Source organism: Podarcis erhardii, assembly GCF_964252035.2.
Source record: "Podarcis erhardii genome assembly, chromosome: 13".
Taxonomy (NCBI): Eukaryota; Metazoa; Chordata; class Lepidosauria; order Squamata; family Lacertidae; genus Podarcis; species Podarcis erhardii.
Window position 1 is genome coordinate 1,640,518 of NC_138502.1, and position 11,879 is coordinate 1,652,396.

Consider the following 11,879-nt stretch of genomic DNA (forward strand, 5'->3'; position numbering starts at 1 on the left):
AGATATGTGATAATGTAATAAGCGTTTGGTGAAGGTGTCAGGCGAGCCTCCCCGGGGGGAGCATCTCACAGAGGGAACAACAGTAAAAAACATAAAAAATGTTTCGTCGTGTCCGACTCTTCGTGACCCCATGGACCAGAGCACGCCAGGCCCTCCTGTCTTCCACTGCCTCCCGCAGTTTGGTCAGACTCATGCTGGTCGCTTCCAGAACACTGTCCCACCATCTCGTCCTCCGTCGTCCCCTTCTCCTTGCGCCCTCCATCTTTCCCAACATCAGGGTCTTTTCCAGGGAGTCTTCTCTTCTCATGAGGTGGCCAAAGTCTTGGAGCCTCAGCTTCAGGATCTGTCCTTCCAGTGAGCACTCAGGGCTGATTTCCTTCAGAATGGATCGGTTGGATCTTCTTGCAGTCCATGGGACTCTCAAGAGTCTCCTTCAGACCAGAATTCAAAAGCATCCATTCTTCGGCCATCAGCCTTCTTTATGGTCCAGCTCTCACTTCCATACATCACTACTGGGAAAACCATAGCTTTAAATCAAATCAAATTCAAGTCAAATCATAAGGAGCTTAAAAACAGAAGAATTAAATGATGTCAAAATGCATCAAAATTGTTTCTCATGTTGCATTTTAATGATGGAACGCGCCCTGGGTGCTCAATAAATCATCATAATCCCGATAAATCTCTCCCTGCTCTTCCAATCCCCCGTAGAGTCGGGAAGCAACACAGAGAAGCTGGCCCTCATTGTGGGAACAGCGGCGTTGGGGGCGCTACTGGTCCTGGCCGTGATCATTGTGGCCATCGTCTGCTTCCGGTAAGGTGCCGCGTCCCAGAGCTGGCCGAGGGGATGTGATTAACCGGAGGTTGTGGGAGGAGCTAAATGGACGGTGGGAGGAGCCTGCTGGAGGGCTGATGGGAAATGTAGTCCAAAATGGCCGTGCTGGGCGGGGAGGATGGGAGCTGCAGTCAGGCGCTGGAGGGGAGAGCAGAAAGGAAATTCAAAGAGTGATTGATGCGGATGTGGGGGAGGAGCTAAAGGGAGGGATAGTGGGCGGAGCCGCCGAGTTGGCCATGACGCCATCTTGTTTCCTCCCTCTGGCAGCCGCCAGGGGTCGTCTAGGTCACGGGAGCAAGAATACTCCGACAAGCCTGGGCAGTACCTGATTGGACACGGTGAGTGAGCGGAGGCGGGCACCGTGGTGATGTCGGTGGGAGGAGCCTGGGTGGTGGGAGGAGCTAAGGCAGAAAGGCCCGCAAGGGGTGGTATGTTTGGGTTAGTTCATTGCCCGCTCCAAAAGCGAAATTTCCTGACGTGCCCTGGTTTTTGGATGTTAAAATGGTGAATGGATGGCAACGCGATGGGAAAAGCGGTGGAAACAACTCCCAAATCTAAAAATCACTTTTAAAAAGGTCAACAATTTGGGTTTGTTCCCCCCCCCCAAAAAAAATGCTCAACAACTGTGGAGGTTGGGAAATATGGCAACCCTACGAAAGGAGTATTTTTTAAAGCCCTATACGGCCTAGGACCCTCGTACTTACGGGACCGCCTCTCCTGGTATGTCCCACGGAGGACCTTACGGTCTTCAAACAAAAACATCTTGGAGGTCCCGGGCCACAGGGAGGTTAGTCTGGCCTCAACCAGAGCCAGGGCCTTTTCGGCCATGGCCCCGATCTGGTGGAATGCTCTGTCCCAAGAGACTAGGGCCCTGCAGGACTTGACATCTTTCCGCAGGGCCTGCAAGACGGAGCTGTTCCACCAGGCCTTTGGCCAGGGCACAGCCTGACCCCCTCCTTTGGTAATCCCCACAGAACCCTAGCCCAATGGTTGCCATCAATTTGATTTTGAATTGATTTTAGAAGGCTGTGTTACTTTTATTGTTGTTAGCTGATCTGAGCCCGGCATCGGCTGGGGAGGGCAGGATGTAAATAAAACATCATCATCATCATCATCATTATTATTATTATTATTATTATTATTATTATTATTATTATTATTTTGGTTCCTCCCCTCTCCAGGCACCAAGGTCTACATCGACCCTTTCACCTACGAAGACCCAAACGAGGCTGTGCGCGAGTTTGCCAAAGAGATCGACGTCTCATACGTCAAAATCGAGGAAGTCATCGGCGCAGGTAAGGACCGACGCCTTAGGTTGCAGCGGGTTGGGCTGGATGACCTTTGGGTGTCCCAACCCTTCTATGATTCTAAGTCACAGGCAGTAGTAGTTTTGACCTTCACCTGCCTGGGTCTGGCTCCTGCATCGAGGCCAGGTTTCCTTCCCACTTCCCCGCGAAAGCCCAGCGGGAGCATAGTTGTCAAGTGTCCCTTATTTGGCGGGAAAGTCCCTTATCCCAGTGCCGTGTCCCGCTGCTGTCCCTTATTGATGATGTCCCTTAAATTTCCTGGGTTTCAAAGGAAGCAGCTCCTCTCCCTCCCTCCCTCCCTCCCTGCCGACCAGGGAGGAGGGAGGCTCCAACTGTGTTGCTTGGCTGCGTTGCTCACCCAATAAGGAGTCTGAGAACGACGGGGGGGTGGAGCTTGCATGCCTTGTGCCAATCAAATCGGCCGCCTTGCCTGGGGACTCGCCTTTGCTCAGCGCTTCCCAGCGGAGAGGGGACGGTGGTTTTCCTTGCTGCATCCCCTTTGCCGGGTTGCTGCGCTGTGGGAACCACCGCTTGAGGGTTCGTTTGGCTGCTGGCTGGGCTTTCTGCCTTTGCCTGGGAGGGGCTCAAAATTTGAACATATCTGTGCCTTGAAAATCCCTTATTTTGGCTGCTGATCCCTTATTTTCGAGGCTGCTGGTCCCTTATTTTCAAATCTGTAAGTTGACAGCTAAGGGTAGGAGATCCCCGCCCAAGCGGATCCCAACCTTCCTGCTCCCTCCCCTGAATCTCTCCTCCCGCAGGCGAGTTTGGGGAGGTTTGCCGCGGCCTCCTGAAAGTGCCCGGGAAGAAAGAAATCTACGTGGCCATCAAGACCCTGAAAGGCGGCTACACCGAGAAGCAGCGTAGGGAGTTCCTCAGCGAGGCCAGCATCATGGGGCAGTTTGAGCACCCCAACATCATCCGCCTGGACGGGGTCATCACAAACAGCGTCCCCGTTATGATCGTCACCGAGTTCATGGAGAACGGAGCCCTCGACTCCTTCCTCCGGGTAAGGACGGAGGCAGGAGCCAAGAGTGGGCTGGGGGGTGCAGGCCAGAGGGAGTAGGGACCCCCCGATACTTGTAATAAGAAAAGCTTGGGAGACTTTTGCCCATCCTCACCTTAATAATAATAATTTATTATTTATACCCTGCCTATCTGGCTGAGTCTCCCCAGCCACTCTGGGTGGCTCCCCATCAAATGTTAAAAACAGCACAGCATCAAATATTATAAACTACCCTAAACAGGGCTGCCTTCAGATGTCTTTTAAAGATAGGATAGCTGCTTATTTCCTTCACATCTGGAGGGAGGGCGTTCCACAGGGTGGGCGCCACCACCGAGAAGGCCCTCTGTCTGGTTCCTTGTAACCTCACTTCTTGCAATGAGGGAACTGCCAGAAGGCCCTCAGCCTTAACACCTGAAGACAGCCCTGTTTAAAGGTAAAGGGACCCCTGACCATTAGGTCCAATCGTGGCCGACTCTGGGGTTGCGGCGCTCATCTCGCTTTACTGGCTGAGGGAGCCGGCGTACAGCTTATGGGTCATGTGGCCAGCATGACTAAGCCGCTTCTGGCGAACCAGAGCAGCGCACGGAAATGCCATTTACCTTCCTGCCGGAGCGGTACCTATTTATCTACTTGCATTGGTGTGCCTTCGAATTGTTAGGTTGGCAGGAGCTGGAACCGAGGGATGGGAGCTCACCCCGTCGCGGGGATTTGAACCACCGACCTTCTGATCAGCAAGTCCTAGGCTCTGTGGTTTAACCCACAGCGCCACCCGCGTCCCAGCTCTGTTTAGGGAAGCTTTTAATGTTTGATGCATTACGGTATTTTAATATTTTGTTGGAGGCCGCCCAGAGTGGCTGGGAAAGCACAGCCAGATGAGCGGGGTATAAATAATAAATTATTATTATTATTATTATCATTATTATTATTATTACTGTAATCTCAGTGGAGGCTTTTTCACCCGAATTCCCCAATTTGTCACTTCTTTTGGCTGCATCGACTCCGAGCAACTGACAATATCTTTTTTTTTTTTTTAATATATCTTTATTGAGCAGTTTTTAAAATTTACATACAAAAATAAAGACCGTAAAAAAAAAGACAAACACAGATAAAAAAGGAAAAAAAAGACATAAAAAAATACAAAAGACAAAAAACCTAGAAGAAAGAAAGAAAAAAAAACTTACAAACTTACAAACTTACAAACAATAGACCTCCGTCCAACTCGGTTTAGGCTTACATTATCTTATACTCTTTCTGCAGTTGTCAATACCATCATTCTAAAACGTGGTAGGCAACTGACAATATCTTTTACGAAACACATGCAGACATGGGAAGCATAAATGAACACACGTAGACAAGGAAAGCATATATAATATATATAATTATTTTTGCTTCATATGCAGCTTGATGTTTTGGCGGGTGGGCGGGCGGGTTGTCGAAAACATCTGGGGAGGGCCTTGAGTCGACGAAGGGTTAAGTTTCCACTGGGCGGGCTGGCTCCCCTAACGCGTCCTTTCTCAATCTGGAGGGGTCCCCAGATGTCGGGACTACAACTCCCATCATCCACTGGCCGCGCTCGCTAGGGATGATGGGCATTGTAGTCCAACAACGTCCCACGGCTGAGAAAGGCTGCCTGTAACTGTTCCTAAGGCGCCTTTCCTGTCTTGCTTTTCCGCAGCTGAACGACGGGCAATTCACCCCCATCCAGCTGGTGGGGATGTTGCGGGGGATCGCGTCCGGCATGCGCTACCTCTCTGACATGAGCTACGTCCACCGGGATTTAGCCGCCCGCAACATCCTGGTCAACAGCAACTTGGTCTGCAAAGTCTCCGATTTCGGCCTGTCTCGCTTTCTCGAAGAGAATTCATCCGATCCCACCTACACCAGTTCGCTGGTACGGAAAATTGGTTTTGTGTTTTCCCCGCTCTCTATACTATACTATTCTATTCTACTCTATTCTGTTCTGTTCTTTATTTGTTTCGTAAAAGGTATATACCGCTTGATTGCAGAAGGAAACCTCAAAGCGTTTTACCAACAAAGGACAAAACTATCGCTAAAAGATGTACAAACCATCATTTAAAACATGCAGAAAATTAAACGTTAGCAGAGTTGACATGAACACGAGCAGTGGGAAATAACTTACAGGGAGTAAAAAGGTTAAATTGGTAAATAGGTTTGAATTGGTTACGCGGCAAGACTGCGCTATAAAATAAGGAACTGCTGGGGGGAGGGAGTCAAAGAAAAAGCAGGTTGAATTTGTTTAGATTCAATTTTTGTTGTTGAAATATTGTAAAATGCAAAAATGGAAACTTATTTTTTTTTTAAAAGAAAAATGCAGAAAGTTAACACCGCAGTAGAACAGAGCAAGCCAAATTTAAACACAGGCTTTCTGAACTTCTGGGTAAAAAGGTAGAGACCCCTGACCATTAGGTCCAGTCGTGGCCGACTCTGGGGTTGTGGTGCTCATCTCGCTTTATTGGCCGAGGGAGCCGGCGTACAGCTTCCGGGTCATGTGGCCAGCAGGACTAAGCCGCTTCTGGCGAACCAGAGCAGCGCACAGAAATGCCATTTACCTTCCCCCCGGAGCGGTACCTATTTATCTACTTGCGCTTTGACGTGCTTTCAAACTGCCAGGTTGGCAGGAGCAGGGACTGAGCAACGGGAGCTCACCCCGTCGCGGGGATTCGAACCACCAACCTTCTGATCGGCAAGTCCCGGGCTCTGTGGTTTAACCCACAGCGCCACCCGTGTCCCTAGGGCTGCCTAAATGAGAATGCCTTCGGCAGGCATAGAAACAAAACAGTGAGGGCACCTTGTCCAATATCATTAGGCAGGGAGTTCTGAAGATTGAGTTCTTACAGAGTTGGATGAGGTATCAGGTGGCAATTTTAGCAGTGCTGGTTCCCCAGATCTCAGCAGTCAAAGGGGTGCATGTGGGATCAGGTAGCCTTGTAGGTGAACTGGTCCCAAGTTCTTAAGGGCTTTGCATAATAGTAGTTACAGCTTGAACTCAGAACAACTTTGGTCCAGCGCAGTGAGATACAGGGCTGAGCGGAGATTCGAACCTGGGTCTCTCTCAGGTCCTGGTCCACCACTTAAGCTCTGCATCTCACGAGGAACCCAGGCATCCTGGGAGACGAGATGAGGGCCAGCGCCTGGGGTGTCTGTGTGTCAGAAGCCTCTGCCGCGCTCCTCTTCTTCCATTGGTCGATCCTCCTGATCTCTCTCCTCAGGGCGGTAAGATCCCGATCCGGTGGACGGCCCCGGAAGCTATCGCCTTCCGCAAGTTCACCTCCGCCAGCGACGTCTGGAGCTACGGGATCGTCATGTGGGAAGTCATGTCGTTCGGGGAGAGGCCATATTGGGACATGTCAAACCAGGATGTGAGTGCCTCCCCTGCCCTCATCCAGCCTCCCCTTATGCCCTCAGATGTTCTGGACTACAGTTCCCATCAGCCCCCAGGCCAGCACGGCCATTTTGGCCTACACCTCCCATCAGCCCCTGGCCAGTGTAGCCATTTTGGCCTACAGCTCCCATCAGCCCGTAGCCAGTGTGGCCATTTTGGCCTACAGCTCCCATCAGCCCCTGGGCAGAGCAGCCATTTTGGCCTACAACTCCCATCAGCCCCTGGGCAGAGCAGCCATTTTGGCCTATAACTCCCATCAGCCCCCGGCCAGCGGGGCCATTTTGGCCTACAGCTCCCATCAGCCCCTGGGCAGAGCAGCCATTTTGGCCTATAACTCCCATCAGCCCCCAGCCAGCGGGGCCATTTTGGCCTACAGCTCCCATCAGCCCCTGGGCAGAGCAGCCATTTTGGCCTACAGCTCCCATCAGCCCGTAACCAGCGTGGCCATTTTGGCCTACAGCTCCCATCAGCCCCTGGCCAGCGGGGCCATTTTGGCCTACAGCTCCCATCAGCCCGTAGCCAGTGCGGCCATTTTGGCCTACAGCTCCTATCAGCCCCTGGGCAGATCAGCCATTTTGGCCTACAACTCCCATCAGCCCCTGGGCAGAGCAGCCATTTTGGCCTATAACTCCCATCAGCCCCCAGCCAGCGGGGCCATTTTGGCCTACAGCTCCCATCAGCCCCTGGGCAGAGCAGCCATTTTGGCCTACAGCTCCCATCAGCCCGTAACCAGCGTGGCCATTTTGGCCTACAGCTCCCATCAGCCCCTGGCCAGCGGGGCCATTTTGGCCTACAGCTCCCATCAGCCCGTAGCCAGTGCGGCCATTTTGGCCTACAGCTCCTATCAGCCCCTGGGCAGATCAGCCATTTTGGCCTACAACTCCCATCAGCCCCTGGGCAGAGCAGCCATTTTGGCCTATAACTCCCATCAGCCCCCAGCCAGCGGGGCCATTTTGGCCTACAGCTCCCATCAGCCCCTGGGCAGAGCAGCCATTTTGGCCTACAGCTCCCATCAGCCCGTAACCAGCGTGGCCATTTTGGCCTACAGCTCCCATCAGCCCCTGGCCAGCGGGGCCATTTTGGCCTACAGCTCCCATCAGCCCGTAGCCAGTGCGGCCATTTTGGCCTACAGCTCCTATCAGCCCCTGGGCAGATCAGCCATTTTGGCCTACAACTCCCATCAGCCCCCAGCCAGGGCCGCCATTTTGGGCTGCGGCTGGTTGGAGCCTGATGGGAGTTGTAGTCCCTGCTTTTGAAACCTCTTACCGGCTTACAGATAAGCAACCTCTCCCACATTTTTTTCTCAGCCCGCCGCCCCCCATTTTATTTTCTGATGGTCCTCTTGTCGGATGGCCCTCTGTTGTTTGTTTTTTTTAAGCTGAGGTTCATGCGTGGCAATGGGGTTGGACTAGATGTCCTTCAGGGGCCCCTCCCATGATTCTGTGATTCTGCCCCCCAGGTGATAAACGCCATTGAGCAGGACTACCGGCTCCCGCCCCCTACGGACTGCCCCACTTCGCTGCACCAGCTGATGCTGGACTGCTGGCAGAAGGACCGCAACACCCGGCCCCGATTCGCCCAGATCGTCAACTCCTTGGACAAGCTGATCCGGAACCCGGCCAGCCTCAAGATCGTCTCGCGGGGGAACGGAGGGTGAGTCCGGATGAGGCCCCTGCCCTCCTCCCCGGGGAGATCTGGCCTTGCTGATTATTCTGCATTGCAGTTGAAACCTTCCTCTCCCCCAAGGATATGTAGTTCTCTTACACCCCCACTTTAATTCTCACAACGCCCCTTTGAGGTAGGCTAGACCGTGGGCAAGTGACTGGCTCCCCTGGGCAAGTGATTTGACCCCCGCTGTCCCGGGTCCAATGCTCTAACCACTACACCACCGCTGCCTCCCTGAGGAAATAGCTTCCAAACAGGAGATGCCATTGAGGATTGAACCCGGGACCTTCCGCTCATGAGGCAAAGGCTCTGCCATTAAGCTGCAGCCCTTCTCTAGGACTGAATGTGGGTTTGGGGGACCCATATCTAGGGGCTTGCCGACACGGTCAGATTTCAGAGATGGCCGCCCCAGGATAATTGACCATTGCAGAATCATAGAGTTGGAAGGTACAGGCAACACCCCATTTACACGAGGTCAAGGCATAATAATAGTAATTTATTATTTATACCCCGCCCATCTGGCTGGGTTTCCCCAGCCACTCTGGGCGGCTTCCAACCAAATATTAAAAACAATACAGCGTCGGACATTAAAAACTTCCCTCAACAGGGCCGCCTTCAGTTGTCTTTTAAAAGTAAAACACAGTGGTACCTCAGGATGCGAACGGGATCCGTTCCGGAGCTCCGTTCGCATCCCGAACAGAATGTAAGACACAACAGCGAGTCTGTGTGTGCGCGAGTTGCGTTTCACCCCTTCCGCACATGCGCGTCATGTAATTTTTGACCATCTGCGCATGCGCGAGTGGCGAAACCCGGATGTAATGCGCTCCGTTACCTCTGGGTCGCCACAGAGCGCAACAGAAAAGTGCTCAGCTTGAAGCGTATTTATCACGAGGTATGACTGTAGTTGTTTATTGCCTTGACATCTGGTGGGAGGGCGTTCCACAGGGCAGGCGCCACCACCGAGAAGGCCCTCTGCCTGTGTCCCTGTAACTTTGCTTCTCGCAGGGAGGGAACCGCCAGAAGGCCCTCGGAGCTGAACCCTGGTGTCCGGGATGGAGACGCTCCTTCGGGTCTACTGGGCCTTTGAGGCCATTTGTGCTTGGAAACGTGCATGGCTTCGAACCCAGAACGGGCACAGATAGGGACAAAAATGGCGTCTAGCAATCCCACCAGCATTTGAGGTTTTCCAAAGGGTTTTTTGAGGCTTTTCAGAGGGTGCTTGCAGGCTTTTCCCACGGCGTTCCCAATCCATGGGATTTCACATGCCTTGGAACGTAACCCCCACGTAAATGAGAGAGTTCCCTGATTGCTTGTTTTTCAGCCAGTTATTTTTTAGCGGTTTCCCATCATTTTTAACAAATCGTGGTGCAAATCAGTGCAAATTTAATACAGATTTAAAGGCTGGCTTCTGTGAGTCTATGGTTTCTGTCTCCCTCACCTTCACCACCGTAACCCTACTGAAACGGCTCCTCTGCGCTCTCTCTCTCTCTCCTTCCGCCCCCCATAATCTCAGGCCGTCCCACCCCCTCCTGGACCAGCGCCTGCCCCATTACTCCTCCTTCGCGTCCATCGGCGACTGGCTCCGCGCCATCAAGATGGGGCGCTACGAAGAGAATTTCGCCGGTGCCGGGTTCACCTCCTTCGAGCTGGTCAGCCAACTCTCCACCGAGTGAGTGAGCCTGCAGGGCAAGGAGGGTCCCAAGACCCTTGTGGGTGGGGAGACAGGGCAGCGAGTTCGAGGTGGGGCGGTAATGCCGCACTGAAATCGCATCTGTGGTTCCCGCACGACGGGGTTGGACTAGATGACCGCATGGGGTCCCTTCCAACTGTGGTGACTCCTCTCTCCTCCTCCCTTGGCTTTCCCTCTCCAGAGACCTCCTCCGGATTGGCGTGACGTTGGCCGGACATCAGAAGAAGATCTTGTCCAGCATTCAGAACATGCGTGTTCAGAGCAAGTCCGGCTCCTCTTTGGGACCCTACTGACCACAGAGGAAGGAAACGGTCCAAAATTATTGCGTTTTGACCGCTTTCCCCCCTCCTCAATCAAACGGTGACGATTGTGGCCTCTTGACTTGGGACATCAGCTGCCTCCCTCCTTCCTGCTCGTCTCTCTTATTTTTCACTTATTTTTCAGTTTTGGAACAGCGTATTCCATGGGGAATAATTCAGATTTCTCTCTCCCCCACCCCGTATCCTCTCATCCTTTGGCATGGAAAGGGATGGAAAGATAATTTAACTGTTCAGGCGCGATGAGGATAGTCCTCTTTTGCCAGTCGAGTCGCCACGAACAGCCGCTCCCGGGTCGAGGAGTCGCTTTCGGTACCCGCCGGGCCGCTTTTCAAGATGGCCGACCGCAGCACCAACAAAGATGGCCGCCAAATCCCCCAGCGTCTTCCGTCCCTGCCGTTCCGTGGGCCTCGGCGCCTTTGCGTGGCCTTCCGTGGCTCCGAAACTTCTGAACGCTGGAAAAGCCAAAGATGGCCTCCTGCCGGCCAAGTTTCCCAGACCGCGGTTTGCGCTGCAAAATGGCCGCTCTCCCGCTGTCTTCCGGAGAGGCTGGCCTGTTTGTTGGAGGTTGCAAGGTGGCCGCCTGGTTGGGAGGAATGAGGTTGCCGCTTAGGGAAATGAAATTCCTTTGCCACCTGGCCTTCAAGATGGCCACCCCCTTCTGCTTGGTGGCAACGTTTTCAAAATGGAGGCTGTTGGATCCCTGTCTTTCTGCCATTTTGGGGTGTGTTTCAAAAACTTTGGCTCACCATGGTGCTGTCTTTTATGGAGGATTTGTGTGGGGGTGATCACCAGAGGCCTTATGCAATTTGTCGTCCGTCCTTTTGGGGTGATGGGGAGGGTGGCCGCCCGTTGTCTACCGATTTCTGGAAATGGGGAGCCTTACTTGAATCTAAATGGACATAATCCATTATAATAAAGGGACGGGGGTCAAGGTTTCTGCACACTTTGACGTGCAGCCCCTGACTCTCCACGTCCCGAAAGCCAAAGAGGGACTGTCATTGGCATGCCGCGGGCAGTGCCGCATTCGCCAGAGTGCAACTTGTCGCCACATCCACGCAAAGCTGGAGGGAAATGGCAGCTGTGTAGTGATGTCATCAGAAGCAGGAGTGATGTCATCTCTGCCTGCCGAATCTATGAGCTTTCAAGGACGCACATGCCACAGAGAAGGGTTAAACCGCCGCGTTGAAATAACCATATGACAATCAGAAGACTCTGCACTTTCTGATGATGTCACTGTGATGATGTCACAGGAGGGGAAAGTGAAGTTTTTGCTCTGGGATGTCTCAAACTGCCTTTTTATGGCTTTCGCCACTTGAAACCAATAATACCCTGGAGACTGTTAGGGATGTCCCGGGCACTGGACTGTGATGTCATCGTGGTGCGAGAGCAAGACCGTTCTCTCTGTGACGTCATCTCCGTGCGACTGCAGGTGTCAGGAGAACTGGCGGCCGACACCAAAGTTGGTGGAAGGAGATGTTTGGTTTCGCTCTCTTAATGACATCGAAACAAAGTGCCTCCAGATAAAATGTGGGCGCTGAGAGGTGATGTCACGGGAACAGGCCTGTGATGTCGTTGCAAAGCGCTTCTCCTTTTGTATCATTTTGTTAACCTTCATATTGAAGGTGGTGATTTTCCTTTTTATTAAAAAAACAAAAA

The 11,879-nt window shown here is 52.7% G+C and overlaps 1 protein-coding gene across 1 annotated transcript in view; it reads left to right on the forward strand.

The window, feature by feature from the left end:
* Positions 1-11,879, forward strand: part of EPHB4 (EPH receptor B4) — a 50,964-nt gene extending 39,085 nt beyond the window's left edge. Inside the window, exons 8-16 of the mRNA XM_081835630.1 lie at positions 709-811; positions 1,100-1,170; positions 2,014-2,127; positions 2,901-3,148; positions 4,821-5,036; positions 6,376-6,525; positions 8,008-8,201; positions 9,727-9,882; positions 10,085-11,879. Coding sequence (XP_081691756.1) covers positions 709-811; positions 1,100-1,170; positions 2,014-2,127; positions 2,901-3,148; positions 4,821-5,036; positions 6,376-6,525; positions 8,008-8,201; positions 9,727-9,882; positions 10,085-10,196 — 1,364 coding nt within the window. The 3' untranslated portion in view covers positions 10,197-11,879. The remainder of the gene's footprint in view (positions 1-708; positions 812-1,099; positions 1,171-2,013; positions 2,128-2,900; positions 3,149-4,820; positions 5,037-6,375; positions 6,526-8,007; positions 8,202-9,726; positions 9,883-10,084) is intronic.